Source organism: Sphaerodactylus townsendi, linkage group LG08 (assembly GCF_021028975.2).
Source record: "Sphaerodactylus townsendi isolate TG3544 linkage group LG08, MPM_Stown_v2.3, whole genome shotgun sequence".
Lineage (NCBI taxonomy): Eukaryota > Metazoa > Chordata > Lepidosauria > Squamata > Sphaerodactylidae > Sphaerodactylus > Sphaerodactylus townsendi.
The window spans coordinates 7363531-7387920 of NC_059432.1; the positions used below are offsets into that span (position 1 = coordinate 7363531).

Below are 24390 nucleotides of genomic sequence, written 5' to 3' on the forward strand. Positions count from 1 at the left end.
AAGTCTATAAAATTATGCATGGGGTAGAAAATGTTGACAGAGAGAAATTTTTCTCTCTTTCTCACAATACTAGAACCAGGGGACATACATTGAAAATGCTGGGGGGAAGAATTAGGACTAATAAAAGGAAACACTTCTTCACGCAACGTGTGATTGGTGTTTGGAATATGTTGCCATAGGAGGTGGTGATGGCCGCTAACCTGGATAGCTTTAAAAGGGGCTTGGATAGATTTATGGAGGAGAAGTCGATCTTTGGCTACCAATCTTGATCCTCACTGATCTGAGATTGCAAATGTCTTAACAGACTAGGTGCTTGGGAGCAACAGAAGGGCTTTCACCTCCTGCATGTGAGCTCCCAAAGGCCTCTGGTGGGCCACTGCGAGTAGCAGAGTGCTGGACTAGATGGACTCTGGTCTGATCCAGAAGGTTAGTTCTTGTGTGCAAATGTAAGGTGCAATTGTAAGGTGACTCCCTCTTTTTGTATGGCATGCCTGGGGAAAACCTTGTCTTGCAACAGGAGTAAATGCTGCATACTGTTTGCCCTCTGATCCCACTGAGAAAACCTTCTCCAACATTCCCAAATTGGCAGCTGAAATCTGGTGGAGGCTCCAGCAGAAGAGAGTGTATTTTTCAAGGAAAACTCTACCAAAGAAGTGAATACTTAATCTAGTAATAAAACTAGAGAAAGAATATAAAATAGTTAAAAGCTATAAAGCAGTTGTACGACTGGCAGTCGCATAACACCAGAAGAACCACGGGGGGGGGGGGGGATGTTTGTATGTGGGGAGGAGGAGTGATGCATTCCTCCTGGCCTCCACCCTTTCTGGGTTAATGGACTCCCAGTTTGAACCACTATCTGCAGTGACAGGTAAAATGAAGTCATGGTGGCCTAGGTCTGTTAACCAGCAACTGAATCTGACTAGCATCCCCTATGTTGGAACAGGCCATGTCTAGCGTACAAAAAACAGAAGACGACTCTGCAGGGGGCAGCAAGAGGGCAATTAGACAGGATAGTAAGGTCAGCACATTATCACCTGTTAAGAGTCATTCCTGGCCTGTCCCCAGATTGCTACTGTAATGGCCACCTCCTATTTCTTCTTGGAAGTCTCTCTCTCTCAGCGGGTTATGTAGCTAGGACCTTGCCTCTGTCTCTCCTCTATGCTATCAAGTATGTAAGTTCCTGAATAAAGCTTCATCTGTACTTTAATCAGGTGGGCTAATTACTCTCAAATATAGAAACCAATTGAGTGCAGCAGTGATATACAGTACCAATCAAAAATACCTGTTGCACCCCAGCTGTCGTGTCTAGTAAAGTTATTATTCATGTACATTTGTGTTTGTCTTATTTCTCATTACAAGTGCCATATACATATATGGATACATTTGTTTAACTCATACATAGGTATATATTTATCTCAAGTTCACAAGAACAAAATAAACAAAATTGCGCATAATCCGCGTTCTGCGTTTCCTTTGAAAATTGGATTTTTGGATGAGTATAGGCTGGATACATACCTGTGTTGATGAAGTTGGATTTCCTTAAAAACTAAAAAAAATATTATTTGGAATTTATGGACTAATGCAGACTGGACACTTACCTGAATGGAAGTTATGAATTGGACTTATAGAGTGCTACAGATTGTACACTTACCTTTGGGATGTTGAAGATTTAAGGTTACATTGAATTCTGCATAAAAATAGAGTAGAGAAGAACTTTATTTTGTTCTTGTGAACTTGAGATAAATATATGTATGAGTTAAACAAATGTATCCATATATGTATATGGCAGTTGTAATGAGAAATAAGACAAACACAAATGTACATGAATAATAACTTTATTAGACACGACAGCTGGGGTGCAACAGGTATTTTTGATTGGTGCTAATTACTCTGCCAACACCCTGGGCAAGGCGCTCCTACAGGAAACTCAAGAAACTTGCCAAATGGAAGTAGCTGGCTTCTTAAGGGTTGCCCCCAACCCCAATGCAAATCAACAAAAAAATACCTGAAAACAAAAAAAAATCAACTCCAACGTTTCCCTTTTAGGTGTGCCTGTTTCATTTAAACCTGGAAAAAAAATTAAAAGGGAGAGACTTAAACCTGGGACCCAGGATAAATGCTACAGGCCACGTACATCGATGCATCTGTAAAGCTTGGAGAGACATACGAGAGTCCTTCTGACAGTGGGATACCACATTCCGTGGAGATCTGCCGGCGAAATCGTGGTATAAGTTCTGGGAGGGCAGGATTCTGACGCATCTGGAATACAAATCAGGACAAGAAGGCTTGATTCTGTCTCATGCCTCAACACATGCAGTGTTTTCGCCTTCATGACAAGACATTCCTTCTTTCTCTGTGAGTTATTCTACTGCTCAAAAGAGACTGATTTTTAGGAAGGTACCCTTACAGTCGGCCAGTCATCCCAGCCCTCACTGGCAGCTTCAATTTCCAATTCAATAGCAAGAGGTAAAAAGCTGTCCAGACATCAGTGAAGCAACCAGGGTGGAGCAAGGAAGCTACATTTCTCCTCTGGCATTTGAGATGCTTTTCAGATGGACCTGGATGGTTTAGATGGACAGCCCAGAAACCATCCCACAGAATCAACACCTTAGCACTCAAGAGAAGCTAACTGTGAGTCTACATCTCATAACACAGGTCTGCCACATTAGCCCTTACTCAACATCACAGCCAGAAGAATCTGCTGTCTTCCTTTTGGTCAGTACACATGAAGCTCCCTCCCACCGAGTCAGACAATTAGGCTCTCAAGGCCGCCCTGAGTCCTTCAGGGAGAGTGGGTGGGGGATAAGTGTAAAAAATAAATGAATAAAAATAAGGCCAGCCGTATCTACTATGATGGGCAGCAGAGCTCCAGGCAGAGGTCTGCCACGGCTCCTTTTACCAATCCTTCTTAATGGAGAACCCATTTGGCACACAAGGCGGAAGCCACTGAGCCGCTCCAGGCCACAGGGAAATACAATTGCCACCATTACCTTATTGTTACAAGAACAAATCACCTTCTGCAGAAGCACGTACCAGGTTTCCCCAGACTGCAGCTTTCTGGATCTTCCAGCTTCACATCTGAGAATGAACCATCTACTGACAATTTCTTCTCTTCTTCTTTCAAGCTTTGTGCTATTTGCTGTGGGCAAAATCCAGTTTGCAAAAACAATCATCGAAAGATATTTGGTATGAGTAAGCTGAATATTGAAATAAGCTGCTTTGGGCATTTTTAGTTGAGGAGAAAGGCAGAAGTGTTTCAAGAAATAAAAACCAATTAATCTTCCAGTTATACCGAACTCAAGGAAACAGTCCCTGGAGAAGCAGCAGGGAACTTTTCTGAAAAAGCAAATCAAGCAACATGCAGTGTAAAATTTCCACTTGAACGAGAGATTGACAGCTAGCACAAGAAAGACCGCGACAGCTGCTTGTGCAAAGTCAAACTCTTTGTATCCCCACCTGCATTTCTGCTTGCTCAAGATCTTGGGCAACCCAGCAGTGGCCACTACAGAGTGGAAAGCACTCCGTGTAGCCCCAGATCTTGCGCCAGCAGAACTGTACTAAGCCCACGGATGTTCCTGCTTGCTCATTGTTGGATCCAAACCACGGTCTTTAGTAATCCCTCGGGTAATACAAGGATCTGCAAAAGCAACCAGCAGGATCTTGAGCAACCGAGTTTTTCCGGCAGGCCAGGATGGAGCTCCAACAAGCTGTGGAGGCAGCCAGAGGGTTCTCCACCCCATCCCAAAACAGGATCAGACCTGCTAGGGGAGCTAAAGAGCACCTCAAGCTCTGCTGCATGTTAAGACACCAGCGTCATCCTAGAAGAAAATGGCAGATGAAGAGCCCTGCCCTGGGAGCCTGCCACTCCCCATCCCCCTCTCTGGGACAGGGAAAGAGAGCTGCTCTTTCCATAAAGGCTTCTGCTGCGGCCCATGTAACAAACAAACAAGAGATATGGTGTAAACCACGGTCAACCAAGGGATGAGCCACTGTCTCTACACCGCTAAAGATGTGACCAATAAACTATAAAATGTCAAGTACTTCAGTGATGCCAAAGTGCTCAAAGTGAAAGAAGTGCACCATGGCAGGCAGAAGCAACAACGCATTTCCCTTCTATAGGTTCCTCTTGCAGCCAGTCCGTGCTGTCTGGTACACATACACATACAGCTCTTTCAACAGTCTGGCCTCACAAACATGGATACCTCAATGGACAACAGTCTCTGGGTTCAAATCACAGGTGGACTGAAAACACTCTGGAGACAAGTGATTCCTCACAGTCTCCCAGAAAGCCGGTATGGTATTACGGGACTTGGTCATTCATTTTCTCCTGTCAAATGGGTAAGGAGCAAGAATGCTGTCTGCGGTAAACTTGGGTTTTCATCTTCATCAATTCTTACACCTAGTCATGTGTCAATATATAGGGGTTTTAATAAGAATTAACTTTGAGATCCCATTCTATAGCACAGACTTCACATCCAGAGGCTGAATGCAACAGCCAGTGAGATGGAGAAAGCCTCACCTCCATCATTTCCAGCTTGGCGGGATAGGCCAGGTCCCCCGGGGCCGGCTTGTAGCCTGCGATGTCCGTCTGGATGTAGATGTGCGTCCTGTAGACCAGGCGCTCCTGGACATCCTCCAGCATCTGCTCGACCACGGCAGCAAAAGCAGCCAGCTGTTCAGCTGCCAGGAAAAGGACACTGCCATTAATTCCCTTTCTCGTGGCATTTCCAAGTGTCTGTGCTGCGTTTATGAAAGGCTGCAATCATTAGCAGCCACCCCAAACTGTTTCAAATTACCCTCATCCAGAGGAAAACAACCCACTGTTAACCCCAAGACTGGCAAATTACACTTTGATGTAAAGAAGTCTTGATGTCTCTTAGTTGCATCAACCCCGATCCACTGAGAGAACATATTTTACCAAAGGGGGGTGGGGGTGGGTGGGAGAGAAAGAACCTCTCAAAAGACCAGCTGTCTGTCAGGAAGGCAGTCTACATCTTGTTTAGCCAACATGTTTAGGATGCAGCTGCTTAAGCCTGAGGCTTCTGGTAATTGAAAAGGTCAAGGTATCAGCATGTTAGGTCTCAAAACTAGAAGCAATAAACAGACTCTACATTGTTGATCAGCAGCATTTATTGATAGGCATCAAAGCACCCAGCTTGACAAAATCAGTTCTGGCGAGCCTGGCCTTTGCTATCCCCTTTATTCTGACGTTAGCCCCCCCTCCCCCCTCATTTTCCCAAGAAATCTGAGAAATAGTTAGTTTGGAGCTGAAGCGCCCCAAGGTCAGCAACAAATACAGACAGAGAGCCACCTGGCATCCTGCCCCCACGAGATGATGGAAACAATCCCGGTTCTCACGAGACTAAAGTGTCAGTGGAAAGCCTAGTTATCTACTTAGTGTGTGAAGCTATAAAGTAAAGATCAGGGAAAGAATGTCCCAGAATAGCAATGGTAACACACAGCCGGCTGGTTACATATACCTTGTAGGAATTAAGTTGAGTTAGGAATGCATCTCAATCACCTAGATACAATCCCCCTGACACAGCATCTGTTGACCTCTCTGTTGACCTCCCTGCAATAGCCAGACTCCTTTATTCAGAATTCAGTTTATGGACAGGAACACTGCGAATAGGATACAAGCAGGTCTTTGCTGGAACTGAGTTCCACTACACATATTCCAGTTAATATCCCTTTCCCAAACACCCCTCCAGCTCCTCCCGTGCCATCCCAGAGAAGCGATATCACTAGAAGCTGTCAGGACTGTGCCTGTCAGTGGATGGGTGGCGGGCATGGCAAGGGTTTATTACTGCTTTATTACTGCTTGTTACTTTGCAGATGTCCGGTGCTCTCCCCCCGCTTCCCAGGACAGCCTGGCCACAGATCTTATCTGGAGGGGGGTGAACTGTTCCCAGGCTTGTAGTGCTTTGAAGTGGGGAATGTAGCAGCCATTTGGCTCTGGGGGAGGGGGCAGTAGAGAGCAGTGGGTTTGAGCGAGAATCTTCAGGTTCCTCTTTGCTTTGGCTTTGTGAAATAAAGACTTTAGAACAAATCTACAGTTTCTATTATTTTCGGACTTGAGGTCTGACAGAAGCATTCCCTGGCTGTGTAAAGACTCCCAGGCTAAGACAAAAGATAAGGCCCAGGGCGGACAGCCTTGAAGGGTGAGAAAAGTTCCTGAGCACTTAAAAGTGAAAGTACACAAGTACAGGAATAGCAGCATAACAAGCTCGGTTTTCAAGGTCTCTCCTCCCTCCCCTCCCCGCCCAGTCAGGAAACAGATATAATCTTGACAGTGTCTTGACACAAGGAGATCCAGGCCATGGGGAAGAAGACAAAAAATAAAGCCTAGGGTTTTCCAGCAAAACTACCAAAGTACAGCCATGCAGCCTGGCAAACCCACAACAGCCAGTTGATTCCAGCAGTGAAAGCCTTTGACAATACAAGAAACAATACTTGTTTATCAGAATCGGGCATTTGGGAGATAGGATATAACAAGCACTTAAAAAAATCCTTACTCATTTCAAAATTAAAAAGAATATTTAGGAAGAAGAGTTTTGAAGAAGAGTTTGGATTTATATCCCCCCTTTCTCTCCTGCAGGAGACTCAAAGGGGCTGACAAACTCCTTTCCCTCCCCCCACAACAAACACCCTGTGAGGTAGGTGGGGCTGAGAGAGCTCCGAAAAGCTGTGACTAGCCCAAGGTCACCCAGCTGGCGGCAGAGCTGGGAATCAAACCCGGTTCCTCCAGATTAGATACACGAGCTCTTAACCTCCTACGCCACTGCAAGTTAAGGTAAGCGCAGAACATATTCCATTCTAGCATTTTTAAAGGATGTGTTCTTATTCTGATCCCATTTTCACACTTACCATTATTTTGCACATGATCTTCAAGCATTTCATTTTTCAGAATCCCACAGAGCTCAGACAAAGTTTCTAAGTGAATTACATGGATGATTAATGGCCTGAAGACATCATACAGGGACAGACATAACTTCTCTAAAAGTCCACTGCAAGACAGAAAAAAAGAGTTTCAACGACTGATTAAGCACGCAGTGTTTGCTGTGCGGTGGAGCTGACCGTCTGCCATGGCAAGATTTTTTGTATGGACACATTTCCTCCAGCCCCGCTTTCACTTTACACTCTCTCCACAGCTTCACTGCCAGAGCAAGACAGATTTGCCAGGCGGCACAGCTTTTCTCCAGACCTCTTCCCTCCGCCTGCAGCCAGTCCGCCTAGTCTTACCCCTCCTCCACTCCCTTGCACTGCTTTGCACACTTCCCCCTCACCCTCCTCCCTGTTGCCGACAACTTCCTGCTTCTTGGCCTTCCCCTTTAATTTCTATTGCCCATGGCCTCCCAGCTCCTGCATATCTTTAGATCTTTAGATTAAAAAAAAATAACTATATTGATAGATAAATCAATACTAATACTAAAAGAGTGTAAAAATAATAAGACTAGTAAATCAGTCCAAACACCCGATCAGCAAACGGGGACATTTGCAGCCTCATAGCTTCATACACAAGCAGTTAGTGATTCCAGGCCACACTGGGAAAAGCCCCTCAGTCCTGATGCCTGGGTTGGAACCACATTAGGAGATGGATGATCATGAACCTGGAGAACTTAGCAAATGGAAGTTCATGCCATCGTTTTGCGATTCTGCAATTTGAACTCTGCCATTACTCCCCACTCACTTTCCACCATAAAAGACAATCACTATTCAGGCAAAGTGTGCAGGTGCCATATTCAAGACTTTAATAGTTCGCCTTCTTTATGTTGATATATTGATCTATCAACAGACTGATAGATTGATCTACTGATAAGATTAAAGATAAAAATTAAAAATTATATTAAAAATTAAAGCACACATGCACAATAGAGAACCTGTAAAACAGGGCCTCCCCCAGACGCGAGCAAAAAAAGAGCTAATGGGAATTGCTTGTCTTGTTGCAAACAGGGCAGTGGGTAATAATGCCAAATATGCCCTGAAACAGACTCCCCAGTCAATTCTCTTTGAAGCTGAGAAAACTTTGCCATGTGCAATGGGTGAACATTAGCAATTCTTTGGGTTGCAAAGGCTTCTGAAGTGACACAGGCCTCCAGAAGTCCCCAGTCCTGCCTCCCCCACCCCCCCTAGGGACTGGCTACACATAGGAAATTTCACACCACTCAGCAGAAAGGTTGAAAGGAGGAACAAAGCTCAATCAAAATAGAAGCAGCTAGGTTCAAGGTTGGGCTGCTAGAGACATCAAAAATAGAAAAGAAAATATTAACTCTGTGTCCACCGATTAATGATTAAAAGCAAAGGACATGAAACACAGACTTCATTAAAATTAAAATAACTGCAGACTTGAGTTGTGCTGAGGTATAACATTGTATCATACAACACTGATGAAACATGAGCAGCACAATAAACCACAAAAGACAAGACACATTTCTTTCACTCGGGTCTTCTTTAGTCATCACCAATATACATGCTTAAAATCCATAATCCAATAGTATATATTATTGTTGTTGTTGTTGTTGTTGTAGATTTCACAGCTGCCAGATCTTTTGCTGGTTGTTGGCCTTCATTACAATTCGAGCCTCACCCAGAGGCCTAGGAAGTTAGCTAATGTCAGTGTTCGATGTGGGATCCCTAGCAGGGCTACCTTCTCCTGAATTTGAAGCCAGAGGTTAATTTTGTCAGATTCGAAAGGCTGTTTCAAGCTGCTGCCCTAGTGTTTTTTGGGATGGCTGGCGTGCCGATTACCACTGGGAGGGACCTCCAGCTGGTTTGTGCCTATAGAGCGCTTGAAGCAAGCCTGGGATTTTCAAGTCGAAGTGGTAGGTCTGTGAGCCTTCTCGTGTTCTTTTTTTTCAATGACCCACTGCTGTCACCGGGAACTACGTTTTCAAGTTCGATGATAATTAAACTCTTGTCCTCGATCCGCGGTGATGTCTGGTGTACTTGTGTTTCAACACTTTGTCCTGCTTTGGATTTGAAAAGTCCCACAGGATCTTGACCTTCTCATTTTTCCATTTCTTTCTCTGGACAATGTTCCCCTCCAGTTCTTAGCTGTTCTTATGTTGTAATTCTTGCATAAATTCCAGTGGATCATCTTAGCCACTGAGTTGTGTCAGGTTCTGTTTGTAACTCAGATCTGGGCAATCTTTTTTTGCAGCAGCTGAGGGACATGATCTACAATTTCATCAGCTTCTTTTGCACAATCTGCATTTTGCATCATCTGAGGATTTTCCGATTTTGGCCTTGATCGAATTTGTTCTGATGGCTTGCTCTTGGGCGGCTAAAATCAGGGATTCAGTTTCCTTTTTCAGAGTTCCAGTTGTTAACCACAGCCAGGTCTTTTCGTTGTCCACCTTCTCTTTGATTTTCTCCAGAAATTGGCTGTGCCGTGCTTTGTTGTGCCAGCTTTCAGTCCTCATTTTAATCACATTTTTTCTGAATTCTTGTTTGGTTTTCTGGGTTTGCAGCAAATGTCTGTTCTTCACGTCAATCAATGCCTGTTCTTGACTTTCCTTCACATAATTGGCCAGTGCATGCTTCTCCTCTTCCACTGTTTGCTGTATTTGCAGTAAGCCCCTGCCTTTAGATCTCCGGGGAAGGTATAATCTATCAGTATCACTGCGTGGGTGTAAGGCATGGTGCCTTACATCATCATCATCATCATCATCATCATTTAGTAGTAGTAGTAGTAGTAGTAGTAGTAGTAGTAGTAGTAGTAGTAGTAAATTTAATAAACTGCCCACCCCCGAAGGGCTCTAGGCGGTTACAACAAAACAACAACTAAAAACAATAGTGCATAATAAATAATTAATAAATAATTAAAATATATATTTTAAGAACCCTGACCCTGTGGTTGTCCACTTCCTACTGGGTGTGACTTCATATGGATTTCAAAAAGAAACCATGGATCTCTTATTTCAGTTATAAAATCAATAGACAAATACTGCACTGTTTTTGTATAGCCTGGTATAAGTTTTACAATTCTGGTAGGATGTAGTGTCATCAACCAGAAACCACAAGTTACCCCACCCGATTCACCTGCAGGTCAACAGCATTGCCAAGGAGCATCGCAACAGAAACAAGGTCTAACATGTTACCTACTCCAGTTTTGGTGTCGGTTTTGTGAAGAACTCGTTGTAAAGTTGATGTTCATCCTGGCACACATGGACCATAAAGGCACAGCCACTTCGAACCTGAAATCAGTAAAAGAGTTGATTTGCAGGCAGTAAAGAGCAGTAAAGTCCCGCTCAGTAGCAGACCACGGAGTCAAGTTCCGCCAGCTAGCAAGCCACCTGTACAACTAGCCTGAGCGCATTTTCATCCATATGTTCAAGGATGGCCTGGATCCTGAGCCCTTGTGTCCAGGGATCCAGTTACCCCGATGGGGTGGATCTGCTTCGCAGGCGATACAGAAGCTCTCCTGAAGGAAGTCCAATGGGCCAGGCAGCGCAGGGAGCCCAGCCAATGTCAACCCAGCCCCAAGATCATCAACGCTGCAACCTGAGACCACCAGGTAAACAGTGAGACCGTCTATGCCTGCCGTCGCCAACTCGGGCTGTGTCTGCACTGCAGAGACGCCGGACACCTGATCACCAACTGCCCCGAGAAACATGCCCGAAGACCCCCAGCAACCTCCAAGGATGTGGAGCTTGTGTAAAAGGGTGCCTCACATGCGCAATTTATTATATTTATTTATTATGTATATTTGTAGACCGCCCCATCCCCTAAGGCAAATGGCAAAGCATGTGCCCAGAAAGCCTGGCATGCTTCAACCACAGCCCACCCCGCCTGCCCCCTGAAGGATGACTACAATGGATTTCATCACAGATCTCCCTTCCAGCCAAGGGAAAACGTTTGTTTGGGTAGTGGTGGTCCTCTTCTCTAAACAAGCCCACTTCTCTAAACAAGCCCACAATGACGATTGGGCGGACTGCTCTTTGCGGAGTTCGCCTACAATAATGCGGTGCACTCCAGCACTGGGAAAAGTCCCTTCCACGTGGTCTATGGCCAGCAGAGAAAGCCATTCCTCCTGACAGGAGATCTCCAGGAATAGGTGGCAACCATCCAGAACTCCTGGGATGTTCTGGATGTACAGGCTGCCCTGAAGAAAGCCAAGGAGGACTATAAGGGGCAAGCCTTATAGGAGCAAACACAGGCCCGTGAAATACATGACTACAATGGATTTCATCACAGATCTCCCTTCCAGCCAAGGGAAAACGTTTGTTTGGGTAGTGGTGGTCCTCTTCTCTAAACAAGCCCACTTCTCTAAACAAGCCCACAATGGCTTGATTAAGGTAGTTCTCTTTCTTGGAGTTAACCTACAATAATCTGGTGCACCTCAGCACTGGGAAAAAGAGTCCCTTTACGTGGTCTATGGCTTAGAGAAAGCCATTCCTCCTGACAGGAGATCTCCAGGAATAGGTGGCAACCATCCAGAACTCCTGGGATGTTCTGGATGTACAGGCTGCCCTGAAGAAAGCCAAGGAGGACTATAAGGGGCAAGCCTTATAGGAGCAAACACAGGCCCGTGAAATACATGGTTGGTGACTACGCCTATGTTTTCAAGAAAAACCTGAGGGGCCTCCCTGGGACCCACAAATTAGGACACAAGTTTATTGGCCCATTCAGGGTGACCCAGGTAACCAACCCAGTGGCCATGGAACTAGAATTGCCCAAGAACCTACGCAATGTGCACCCTGTTTTCCATTCCAGCCTCCTCAAGAAAGCAGCACCAAGCGACAGTTGGCACCCCACTCCAAAGCCTCCAGACCCCCAGCTGATGCGGGGCGAATAACACCACAAAGTTGCCAACATCTTGGACTCTCACCTACACCGCGGCCACCTCCGATACCTGGTGGCCTGGACAAATCTTCCCCCTGGGTTTAACGAGTGGGTCCACCACTCCCATGTGAGGGCCCCACCCCCGACTGGTCAAAGCATTCCACCGAGCCTACCTTGACTGCCCAGGGGGGAGGGGGCCTTAGGGGGAGCAGAATGTCAGGCAGTCTCCTTACAGAAAAAAAAGTGGGATATAAATCTTCTAAAAATCTCTTTCAATAGGCATTTTTTGAAATAGCCAAGAGGAGGTCCAACCACATCCATAAAGTCTTTTACAAAAAATCAAAAACCACATGGGCAGTACTGATTTGCTGCTTTCAGACGGGGGTGGAGAGAGCGGCTCTTTATCGTGGTTGCTGGAGATGCAGCAATCAAGCAAGTTAGTTTTTCTTTCTTATGAGAAGCAAATCTAAAATTGTATATATTCAAGACTGAGCAAAACCTCAGGGTGGAGCCAATGACTCCCTTCTGCCAGAGCAAGGCTGCTCTGAGTCCAAGCCACTGATCTGCTGTTCAACGGTTCCTTTCCGAAAGAAAGCAGAATTGTGGAAGAACACCAAGGTGCTTACCAGAGCACAATGATCTCTGCTGTTCCGACTGGTTAATTCCGTGACAGTACTAGTGATACTGGGCCCCAGCAAGTGTTCTCTCTGTTCAAGGTAGCATTGATGTATTTCACTCAGCAGTTGCTGGTACCTGGGGGGGGGGGGACAGAAAAATGGGAATGAACCACAGGAGGATTCAAGTTGAGGGCCAATTCCAAACTGCATCTTTCAACATTGACACTCAAGCCCCGCCTCATTACCAGTAGGAAGGAAACAGGCATGATGAGAGCCGGGTGCAAGTCTAGATTTTTTCTTTGACATCTAGCTTCTTATCTGCAGAGATTCTAAACATCAACCACAAGCTGCAACATAGGATCCATTTTTAATTTATCCGCACATGCCCCCATCTTTCCCAGTTCTCTCTAGGTTAGTCAGATTGCCAGGAAGATTAGTTTAGCACAGAAAAGGTTGAATGTTGGTATCCGTCACAGGCTGGCCTGATACCTGATACTGTCTGATCTTAGAACCTAAGTAGCGTCAGTCCTGGAGACCACCAAGGAAGTCCAGGGTCTCTATGCAGAAGCATAGAGTAAAGAGCAGTCACGATAGAAATTAGCAAAACCTAGAAAAGATTGGAGTTCTTTTCGGCTGGTAGGGGCAGGCCATTGGAGGACTGCATCAATCTTAGCAGGATCCATTTTTAGGCCCTCGGGCGAGATCCAAAAAAACCCAAAATAGTCAATAGAGGTTTGGTAGAAAAGAAACAGCATTGAAAGTTTTGTGCAAAGAGGGAGTTGTTGAGCAAACGTTTCAATACTTCCCGAACCAATGCTTCATGCTCCTCCATGGTTTGTGAATAAATTAAAACGTCATCTAAGTACACCACTACTCCCTTGTACAATAAATCATGGAGAACTTCGTTGATAGTAGGGCCATAAAAGCTCTGGGGGCCCTGCATTCTAGCCCGAATGGCATTATTAGAGTATTCATAAACTGTCCAAACTTTGTGTTAGAAATGCAGTCAGAGGTGTTCATAGCCTCTTTTCAGCAATTCTCCTGACCCTGTAGGTAAGCTTCTCTCAAGTCCAACTTAGTAAAGATGCGTCTCTTGCCCAATGCGTCTAAAAGATCCTTGATTAATGGCAAAGGGTATTTATCTGATTCCTGCCACAATGTAAGGAATTCCATAGAAGCAGAAATAAAAGGCTTTTTGGGTGTAAAAGACCGTTTATTCAGACATCCTAGAAAGCTCACGTACACGCAGTGGCAGGAATAAGATCTCCCATGAAGCACAGGTTATAACTCTGTCCATCCCATCCCCCTCCCCGATTCCAGCATGTGCGTGAACGGAGTCTCATCTCCCTCACCAGAGATAGAGTGTCTCCGCCGGAGGAAGCTGGCCCATCCTTGAGGCTGCATGGAGATGTAGTCAAGGCCAGGCGGCTGACCCGCTCATCAACACCATTGAATCCTTTACAGGCAGGCCAAGGCCAAGGGGGGCATCCTAAGTTGACTATGGCATGACAGCCCTTTCCACCACCAGCTTGCTAGGGAGGAGTGATTAAAGCTGAGCCTACTGAAAGTTCTGCTTCTGCTCAACTTTTTAACAGCACAGAAGGCCTGCCCTGCTCTGGGTCTGAGTTACCTCCTCCTAATATTTCTGTACTCAACTCATATTTTTCAAACAAAAAATACAATCCTTGCAAACCATTTACTTAGAAAGTGCCTCAGTAGGAAAGCGGCAGAAAATAAAAAGCATTCCATATCATAGTGGCTTTTTATAAATGTATAGTGCAACTTTATTTGAAATGCCTCACATAAGAATATATTCAAGCTGGAAAAGATGCAAAAACAGGCCGCCAACAGGAACCTACAAGGAAAGGGCAAAGCTTCCTGTGGATTTAAAACGGTGGCTGTGGAAACATGAGAAGGATTTACAAAACTGTGGGGGAGGGGGAGGGGAGGGAGGCAAGACTTTCTTCTCCCTCTCCCATAATACAAGAAGTTGGGGGTAATCCCATAAAACAGATAGGCAGTAAAGTCAGGTCAAGTCAAAAGAAGGCACTTCACACATTGCCCAAAGATTGTATGCAATTTGCCTCGGTGTTCAAATGCAACATACCTGAAATGCCAGGCAGAGAGCTGCAGTGTGAAGAAAACAGTGGAGGAGGCATATGGCCATGCAGCAGTGGCGTAGAGGTTAAGAGCAGGTGTACTCTAATCTGGAGGAACCGGGTTTGATTCCCAGCTCTGCCGCCTGAGCTGTGGAGGCTTATCTGGGGAATTCAGATTAGCCTGTACACTCCCACACACGCCAGCTGGGTGACCTTGGGCTAGTCACAGCTTTTCGGAGCTCTCTCAGCCCCACCTACCCCACAGGGTGTTTGTTGTGGGGGGAGGGAAAGGAGTTTGTCAGCCCCTTTAAGTCTCCTATAGGAGAGAAAGGGGGGATATAAATCCAACTCTTCTTCTTATCTGGCAGCCTTTCAGCAGCAGCAGGACAAAGACTTGTCAGGGATGCTCTAGGCTGATTTTGCCTGGAGTACAGGGTTGCGCTAGATGGCCTGCATGGCCCTTTCCAGCACTATGATGATGTGATTCCAGCCCTCCTTGTGCAGCCAGCTGGCCAGGGCAGGAAGCCAGCCTGGACCATTCTTGCAGCTCACAGCTTCGGTATACTCACTCTGACATTTTCTCTGATCGCTGCTCTATCTGCTCAATAAGCGTCTAAAAGGAAACAGACAAAAATTAAGAGAATGTACACCATTGCTGCCCCACATAGGAATGCCCCCATACACTAGCTCTGTTCTCTCTTCCTTGTCGATGAGATTCATGTTACTTTTTAAGGATGACACACATATTAGGTCCACAGCTTTTTGCAACTGGATTGACATCCCTTAACTGGCTGCCAGAGCAAATTCTTAGAAGGTTAATCTTGTCAGGGCAGAACAGGAAGAGTAATTCATTCTCCAGATTCATCCAAGCACAAAACAAAAAAGCCCAACAAAGGTATGAAGAGCTCATTTCAGAGCAGAGCAGGATGCAAGCATAGCCCATGATGAGCCAAAGCACTCTGCCCCTGCCACACTCACCCACTCAACTGAAAGCAAAGAAATGGCTTCATTTATTGTGAGGACTGCTAAGGAAGGTCTCCACCTGTGGACCAGCACAGCATACTCCAAAGATACACAAATCACATCGCTCCAAGGTAGGGATGCCAGTCTCTAGGTGGGGCCTGGAGATCTCCAGACTGCAGAATTCTGCCCCCCTTGAGCAAATGGCTGGTTTGGAGGGTGGACTCTGCAGCATTAGATCCTGCTGAGGCCCCTCCCCTTCCAAACATCACACTCTGCAGGCTCCATCCCCTTCAAATCTCCAGGTATTTCCCAACCCGAGCTGGCAACCTTACTCTAAGAGCCATTGTTTAAAGAACTCCGGAAGGGCTGACTTTGTTTGCCACTGAGTTATGTGTTCCCCTTCCCTTTTCCTCTCTTACCTGCGCCATCACAGGTCTCTGAATATCCCTGCTAACCCCCCACCTGTCTCCTGTTTCCACTTACTTTACAGGGTGTACTGTAAAGTCTCTATGGACACCACCACCACCACGTTGGAGTGGCCACAGTTCAGTGACAAAGCACCTGCTTGGCATTGCCGAAGTCCCAGGTTCAGTCTCAGCATCTCCAGTTGAAAGGTTCAGGCAGTAGCTGATGGAAAAGGCCTCTGCCTGAGACCCCGAAGAACAGCTGCCGGTCAGAGTAGGCAGTACGGATCTTGATGGACTGATGGTCTGATTCTGTATCAGAGAGCTTCATGCCTTCATCCCTCTCTTTGAAGCCCCATCTTGGACCCCCTTTATTTTTACCTAACAAGTTTCTTTGTGCCCCATTTCTCAGTTGACCTTCTCCTCCGCCTGCTGTTTCTGTCCTCTCAGCCCCAGCATTCTGCTACTGCCAGCCAAGTGAGTCAGCAAACCGAGCTTTCCTTCTCACATTAAAGGAGCCTTTCCTATCGACAGCTGAGCCAGCATGACTGGTTGGCAGCCGGCTGGCAGAAGCCACACTAAGAAAGAGGGAGGGGGCAGCAGGCACAACTGGAGCTTCTTCCCAAGCCTCAGCTTCCCAGGATACGCAACAGGAAGCACTCAGTTCTCTCTGGGAGCCCCAGGGAGCAGCTTGCAAACAGCCCATTGCCTTTCTGCTGGGCTGGCCTGGTTTCAAGTAACGGCCAACAGCTTATTTTCTCCTTCACACGCCACACATCCCGGGTCACACATGAAGTTGCCTCATTCTGCATCAGACCCGTAGTCCATTAAGGTCACTTCTGTTCACTCAGACACTCAGGCAGCAGCTCCCCAGAACCCTGGGTGGAAATCTTTAACACACTGATCATAGAACTTGGCTGGCGATCGGGGGCCATGACTTCTTGTCCGGTCCTGGCATTAGAATCCCCTGCTACATAAAGTTCGGCCTCTGGGTAAAGCCTTTCCAGGGATTCTACATATTTAAAAAATGTGTCCCATAAGGTCGTCATATTCTTTTCATCTGAACAAGGTGGAAGGTACACATTTATTGCAAGGAGGCTAAATTGTCCATTAGAGCAGAGAAACGCTTGGGCTAGAGGTGAACAATAGTTAAGTGCAGTTATTCGGAAACCCTGTTTACTTGAGAATAAACAGCACAACCCAGCTATGTACCGTCCCTTTTTATTGGCTCTCGCAGCAGGGAGTGTAAATGAACTATAATCCGGCAATGAAATGTCGCGTGGGCTCCAGGTCTCTTGTAGAAATATTAAATCAAAATGGGTTAAGAATTTGGTAAAGTCAGTATCTCCCCAGTGTCTTTGCCAGCCAGCTATATTCCATGAGAAACATTTTATAGCTAGACTACTGGAGGTGGGTTATTGTCAATCTGCCATAGCGATTTTATTGAGCTTTCCTTCTTTGTCATGAAAGATGCCACCATTCATCTGTTGCATAGGGAGCACACAGTTTGTAACTTCTGGTGACTGTTTGAATTATTTTTATCCGGGGGGCCATTAGCGCATATCATTGCATCTGCCCCTGGTGTTGGCACAGTCCTGGGGTCTTGCACGGTGGTTTAACAGAGTTCTGTCCTCTCACCCCCAGCAGTGGAGCAGCAGTGGCGTAGTGGCTAAGAGAAGTGGCTGAGAGCAGGTGCACTCTGATCTGGAGGAACCAGGTTTGATTCCCAGCTCTGCCGCCTGAGCAGTGGAGGCTTATCTGGGGAATTCAGATTAGCCTGTGCACTCCCACACACGCCAGCTGGGTGACCTTGGGCTAGTCACAGCTTCTGGGAGCTCTCTCAGCCCCACCCACCTCACAGGGTGTTTGTTGTGAGGGGGGAAGGGCAAGGAGATTGTCAGCCCCTTTGAGTCTCCTACAGGAAAGAAAGGGGGGATATAAATCCAAACTCTTCTTCTTCTTCTTCTTCTTCTTCTTCTTCTTCTTCTTCTTCTTCTTCTTCTTCCATGTCAAGGCTTGTTGATGTATCTGCTGAAACTATCCCTTTTCTCAAGGACTGTTGGTACGAGGACAGAGGAGGCATCGTTATGTCTTCTTGTTGGCTTTGGGACTTTAACACATCACTTCCTACCCGGTCCTTTTAGTGGAAAATGCTGCAGATACTGGGACTTCTGCTATGTAAAGCAGACACTCTGCCACTGAGCCCAGTCCCTTCCCAAATGACCTCTGAAGCTGCCTCACCCTTGGCCTGACCAGGACAGCATTGCCTATTTTGACTGGCAGCTGGTCTCCAGGGTCTCAGGCAGAGATTTTTCACATCACCTCCTGCCTGGTCCTTTTTTTACTGGAGATGCTGGGGGCTGAACCTGGGACCTTCTGCATGCCATGTGGAGGCTCTTCCACAGAGCACAGCCCCTCCCCAAGGACTGTATTTCCAAACCGCTCCTCCGTGCTGCCAACCCTGCAGTCATAGTTAAGGGGAAGGAGAGGAATTAGCCTGGCTATCTCCCAAGCAAAGGTACGCAAAATACGCAAAATAAAGGAGGATCAGGTCTGTAGAAATGCATGACAAGAGAAATCAGGCATAATTTAAGCCAAATGGAAGTACTTCATGTATTTTAAGAGAGTAACACAGTTCTCTCATTTGCAGGGAAGAGAAAACCTAAGTAATTAAGTTTCCCTGACCTGGGAGTAGGAAAAGTCTTTTAGGTAAATTGGGAGCGCCCGGGGGGGGGGGGGGGCTAGAAAGACTGCGATTCTCCAATCACTAGAATGTCCTTCCCCATTTTCCCCCTCTCAAATAAGTTTCAACCACATTTGTACACTGAACACAGAAGATGCTGGGAAGGTCATTGGCCTTTTCCAATGAAGCCGCCATGCCTCTGGGATACACCACAGTTTAACAACTTACTTACTCTAACTTTGGGAGCAGCTGCTCGGAACTTCACATAAAATAATGTGAAGGCATTCTCTGAATTTGGCACAGCAGAGGGATCCTTGAAAACAAAGAGGCACAAATATAATATTTCCATAACTACTGCTCACAAACACAGCAGTTAAGATGTTTCTAACACTCAAAAAATGAATTCTTGAATAATGCATCATCAACCATTAATGGGTGCCGAAAGTATTCACATTTAAACAACAAACAGATACTTCAAAACATGCTGCATATGTCTAAGGCATACATAGGAAATCTTCCTACTACAAATCCTGAGTGGAGTATAACTTGGTCTTTAAAAGCACCACTCATTCCAAAACAGAAAACATTTCATAGCAGCTTTTTCCCCAGCAGTCCTCCAAATTTCCCATCTGAAGAACTGGAAAAAGTCCTTTAAAAATTCCCCTCAATTTTACAGGTTTTTACTCAGGCCTTGACACCTGCAGCTCATTAAGGAAAGCACATGGAACCCACACGAGATCTGCTCATGAGACTCATCTCTCATCTCCTGCTGGATAAGCAGCGGGGAGCAGCGCTCTCAGCTCTATACCAATGCCTGAATGCGGTCATCAAATGGTTAAGGAGAAGCTGGCTGAAGTTGAATCCATCCAAAATGGAGGCTGGGTGGCTGGAGAACACCAGGAGGTTAGTTGGAGGGTGTCCAGTCGGCAACTGTAGACTCTGTAAAACGCCTCAGGGTGCGGTTGGATTCTATAATAGTGTTGTTTTCATTGTTTTCCATCAGTAATATATCTTATCTCAAACTGGTAATGTTTCTTCCACCAACTTTCACTCTACCTTCATCTGAATCTAACCCAGCTTTCCTTAAGAAAGAGAAGTCTAACACTTTCAAATTACCCAACACTGACAAAGACTGAAATATGCTCCAGAAGAACAGAATATTATTAAAGGGAAAAATTAGTCTGCTCAACCTGGAGAAAGAGATTTTTGGGGATGGGGAAGTGCTTCTAAACTCCCCTTTCCTCAAGATTTCTCCTTGATTACTTACCCTTTTAATCAGTTGGTTTGTGAGGTTCTGCAGGGTGTTCACAGTGTACATCTTCATGAAGTGCATAGCTTTAGAAAGGCATTGCTTGAACTTTGTTGAATATACAGGATAATCTCTAAAGTTTGGCTGAAAGAGAAGAAAAGTGTTTTAAACATGTGATATGGAAACAACATAAGGATCCAGGAGGGATATTCAGCCATGCTTTGAACCAAACAAGAGCCAGCCTCCAGGCAAAGCTCACTAAACCCCACCCCCATCCCCAAATCAAATGCATCATTTTATTAAGAGCATGAAGAAATGAAAGTGTCAGACATAACCTTTTTAATCACATCAAAGTTGAAATGTTTTAAAAGAACCCATATGCTGTCTTTTAAAAAATCTAGCCTCCAAAATGCAAACTGCTATGAGTTTCTCTTGAAATGTTTATTTCCCTAGTATAATATTGACATCCAACCAATAAAGCCCTATGCAAGGGGGAGGGACTTTGGTCTCTGCCCTTTCAGGCAGAATTACACATCTTTAAGCTATTTCAGCTATTGCTCTTCGATCTAATTCTACCTGCGAGGGATGTGAGAGCACTGAGCCCTCACCCCTCACAACTGAGGAGGGACATCCACTCCCCACAAAAGGGGGTCAGGAGTGGTGTTGGACTGATGACACCATTCCAAAACTAATGGCTCCTGGATTCCTACAATCTAGAACAGGGTTCCTCAACATGATTCCAGGTGACCATTAAGTGTTTCCAGAAAGTAGTTTTATGTCTGTGGCGTAACAGACAGTGGCATCACTTCCTCCTCTTGTATAAGTGCATATGAAGTATCTCAAAATGAAGACAGTTCCTGTCATGTGCGAGTTTCTTAGACAACTCAAGAAGTATACTTGTTTTGTATGTATGAGACAATATGTCACTTCTAAAAGATGCCTCATCAAACAGAGCTTCTACCTGGAACGTTAATGACCATCTATCGATATTATGGACAACCTCAATCACTGACATCTTGCGACAGGCTCTGCCTTCAATACAGTAGTCATTTTCTGCCTGTGACCATCACCCTGAGCCTGAATTCCAATGGTGCCCACAGGCTCAAAAAGGTGACTGACACCTCATCAAGAAAATCCCTGCCCCCACTATTTTTCAGCCTCTTGCCCCTCCTGGACCAGCAAAGATGTAATTTGAAGGGTAGAATATATTACATAAATTCACTTTCCAAACAGAAGATTCCTCAAGGAACTTGATGCAAAGGGCTTTCCACTTCCGCATCTCCAGCTGGTGATTCCCTTTAGGCATGAGCAAGAAGTTAGTTAGGTTCAAGAAAGGAACACACCAGCTGACAGAGCCCACACTAAGGCAATACACTGAAGGAAGGTTCTGTAGACCTGCCAATAATTCACTCATGTGTATGAAAGCCAAAGTGTATGAAAACCAACACCAATCCCTGGGCTCATTCACTCTATTTTAATGAGCCCAGGGATTGGTGTTGGTTTTCATACACTTTCTTGACATCAGATTCTCAAAACCAGAATGGAAGACATGAAGGTTTATGTACTGTAAAAACAATCTTAACGCAAATAGTGAGAAAACAGAGCACAACTTACATGTGAGGAAATATACGTAATACAATCATCAAGTTTAGTCAGCATAGGGATAAAACCTTCGCTGTTAACAGACAACGTCGGGGAACTCAGTTTCTTGAAAAGAAAAGCAGAAAGCTGCATGTTACAGAAATGGCGATAAAGATGCACAAAGAAATTTCCAGGCTGTGCTAAATTGCTGCTACTTACCAATAGGGAAAACCCTTGTTCTGTAACATATCCTCTACTTATTAAAACAGTTGGGGGAACCAAGAAGTGATCCACTTACAGTGGGTATTTAGCTGTGAAAGTTAAATGTTTTTGGCAGCTTCCAAATGGCTGTGCATTTAAGTTTCAACAATTTTCTAATTAAGCTGGAAAAGGCCATATAAACACAATTGTCACCACATGTTAAGAATTCTTCTCACAGAATTAGGATCTGCTTCATAGAACATTGTTCCAAAACCAAAAACAGAATTTTGGATAAACCCCAGGTTTTTCTAAGTTTTAATGCTGAGACATTTCATCAGCATCCACTTAGTCAAGAAGACATTAAGAATTTCCATGCAATGTTATGAAGATCTACTTCAGTCTAAACCCAATGAAACCATCAGTTGTTATATAAGAAGAAGGAACGGATGCTTGGATTGGAAACTGTGCTTCAGGAGGCCTTAAACTCTCCTTTTGGTTTAGCACAGATGAAACTGTGTTTCATTCATTTGTGGTCTTTCCTTCTAGTACTGGTGTGTAGCTGACTATATATAAATATAAATCTATATTTTGCCACCAAGGCACAGCTGACATACACAGCTGGTGTGTAGCTGACTATATATAAATATAAATCTACATTTTGCCACCAAGGCACAGCTGACATATGACAGGCACAAGACTAACAGAGGTGGTTTGCCATTGCCTGTGTCTGCATTACAGCCCTGACATTCCTTGGTCATCCATCTCCCATCATCCAAATATTTGCTAGGGTCGACCCTGCTTAGCTTCTGAGATCTGACAAGATCCGGGTAGCTTGGGCCATCCAAAGTAGGGCAGCTAAATATTATTCTGTTTTTAAAGAGATGTATTTGCAAATTCATGTTTTTGATGAACAACCATTCAAGACAATCATTTACAAATGAACTTGTTTTGAAAGGGAAATCCATGGACTCACAGTTGTCTGACTCTACAGGCCAGTCTAAATGGCTCAACAGGCAGGTGTTTTTTTGTCTGGTCATAAGAAGTCTTACAACTTCCTTGTTATCTTTTTTTATGTTGGCATACTAAATTTTTTTGAATTACCTCTATATAAATAAAAAGCAAAGTGTCCATTTGTTTCTTATCGTTGCTCTCCGAAACTACTGGACAGAATGCTTTGAAATTTTCAGACAACGTAGGACTCGCATCGGAGCATGTTTTAGATGTTCACACACCTGAAATTTCAAACCTGGCCCAGGTAAATTGTCTTTTTCCAAAAACACCAGCGCCACCTGCTAGTCAGTGATGGAACACACGCTGTGGCCGTTAGTGCAATGCACGCTGCTGACACTACCGCAATGCGACCCACGCTGTGATGCGTCTTGGACGCAAAATAACATTGTCAAAAGAGCTGTATGCTTAAACTAGGGATGGTCCTTTGATAGGCTGCACACTGGAACTGCCTCCAAGCAGTGCCGGATTAACCTGGTAGCAACAGTACCATTGCTACCGGCTGAAGCACTCCGGTCTGCGCGTGTCAGGAGCCTGGGGAGATGGCAGGAAAGGCCACCTGAGGCCTTCTGAGGGAAAAGGAGGGAAGGCAGCTGAGAGAGAGAGAGCCTGGCAAGCGGGAGGGATGTCTGCAAACGCGCCGGGCAGCACCGTGTCAGATCTGTAGCACCCGGCTCAGCTCCTGCGGGCGCTCACCTCCTTCCGTGAGGAGGGCCGAGATCCCCGTGCACACCAACATCTTGGCCGCCACCAGCCCCTACATCAGGTGAGCCACCCTTCCCTCAGCCCAAGGTGGGGTGGGGTAGGGCAGACCTTAACTCAGTCTCGGGGCCCGCTACCAGCGGGGAGCTCTTCTGCCGAGAAGCTCGGCACGTTTTGGGAGCCTGGCTGCCTCCAGGCTGCAACACCGACCACTCGCAGCGAGGCTTACTCTGGAGTAAGGTAGGGGTATGGCTGACCCGCTGCTGGAGTGCCAACTCCAAAACAGAGCTGGGCAGGTAGTTCTAATTTGAGATCTTTGAAGTGACCCAACCTGCAGTACGTGCTTACTCCAGAGTAATGTTAAGTTTGAGGTTTGTAAGTGCCTACTCTGAAGTAACGTTGGGTTTGCCCTGACCTTTGAGGAGTGGTTAGATAATGGCTGTTGCCACCAGGCTCTGCCATTGCGTACTCCAAGGTAAATTTGGTCTGAACTGTCAGTGCCAGCCTGTGTTGGACCATCTCTGAATTCTACTAAAGAAACTACAAACCATGATACAACATTGCGAATCCAATCTGCTGTTGAAAAGAGAAAGAGGGGTTCTATTTGACCAGCCCAAAAGGCTATGCTGGGGATCATTGGACCTGCATGGACATCTGTGTGGGTTGCGGACTGTGATGAGGAGGAAATTTGCCACAGCAATGCGTGGCCGGGTACCACTAACTATAATAAACTGGGTAATTCTCATTTGGCAATCAATCCATGAAAGACCAGCTATTAAGGTCATGTGATAGTGCTTTGGAAAAAAATATTTTTGAAAAGCTTCCTTGCATGTACACAGAAGAATCATGTTCCTAATGGGGTTTTGCACTGGCCCATTTTCACTAATCGTGACTTATTTGATCACTACATAATAATTATATGGGATGTCTGAAGCATTTGCTGATATTGCACCAAAAAGTCACACTCCTCCTCCACTCTGCATGATGAAAAAGGGAACAAAACCACAGGGGAGGGAGACACCTTGTGCTCATGGGAGACTTCCAGAGGTTGCCGTGACTGAGCTGCACCGTTCCTGTGAATGGCTACACAGATTAATTC

The 24390-nt window shown here is 45.5% G+C and overlaps 1 protein-coding gene across 2 annotated transcripts in view; it reads right to left on the reverse strand.

Moving 5' to 3' along the window:
- COG3 (component of oligomeric golgi complex 3) overlaps positions 1 to 24390 on the reverse strand; it is a 62065-nt gene that overhangs the window by 19919 nt on the left and 17756 nt on the right. For both annotated transcript variants that reach the window (XM_048505736.1, XM_048505737.1), the window contains exons 6-15: positions 21414 to 21506; positions 19818 to 19943; positions 18783 to 18863; positions 15070 to 15113; positions 12411 to 12537; positions 10105 to 10196; positions 6868 to 7007; positions 4520 to 4680; positions 3034 to 3139; positions 2135 to 2259 (exon numbers count right to left, since the gene is read on the reverse strand). In XM_048505736.1, coding sequence (XP_048361693.1) covers positions 2135 to 2259; positions 3034 to 3139; positions 4520 to 4680; positions 6868 to 7007; positions 10105 to 10196; positions 12411 to 12537; positions 15070 to 15113; positions 18783 to 18863; positions 19818 to 19943; positions 21414 to 21506 — 1095 coding nt within the window. The remainder of the gene's footprint in view (positions 1 to 2134; positions 2260 to 3033; positions 3140 to 4519; positions 4681 to 6867; positions 7008 to 10104; positions 10197 to 12410; positions 12538 to 15069; positions 15114 to 18782; positions 18864 to 19817; positions 19944 to 21413; positions 21507 to 24390) is intronic.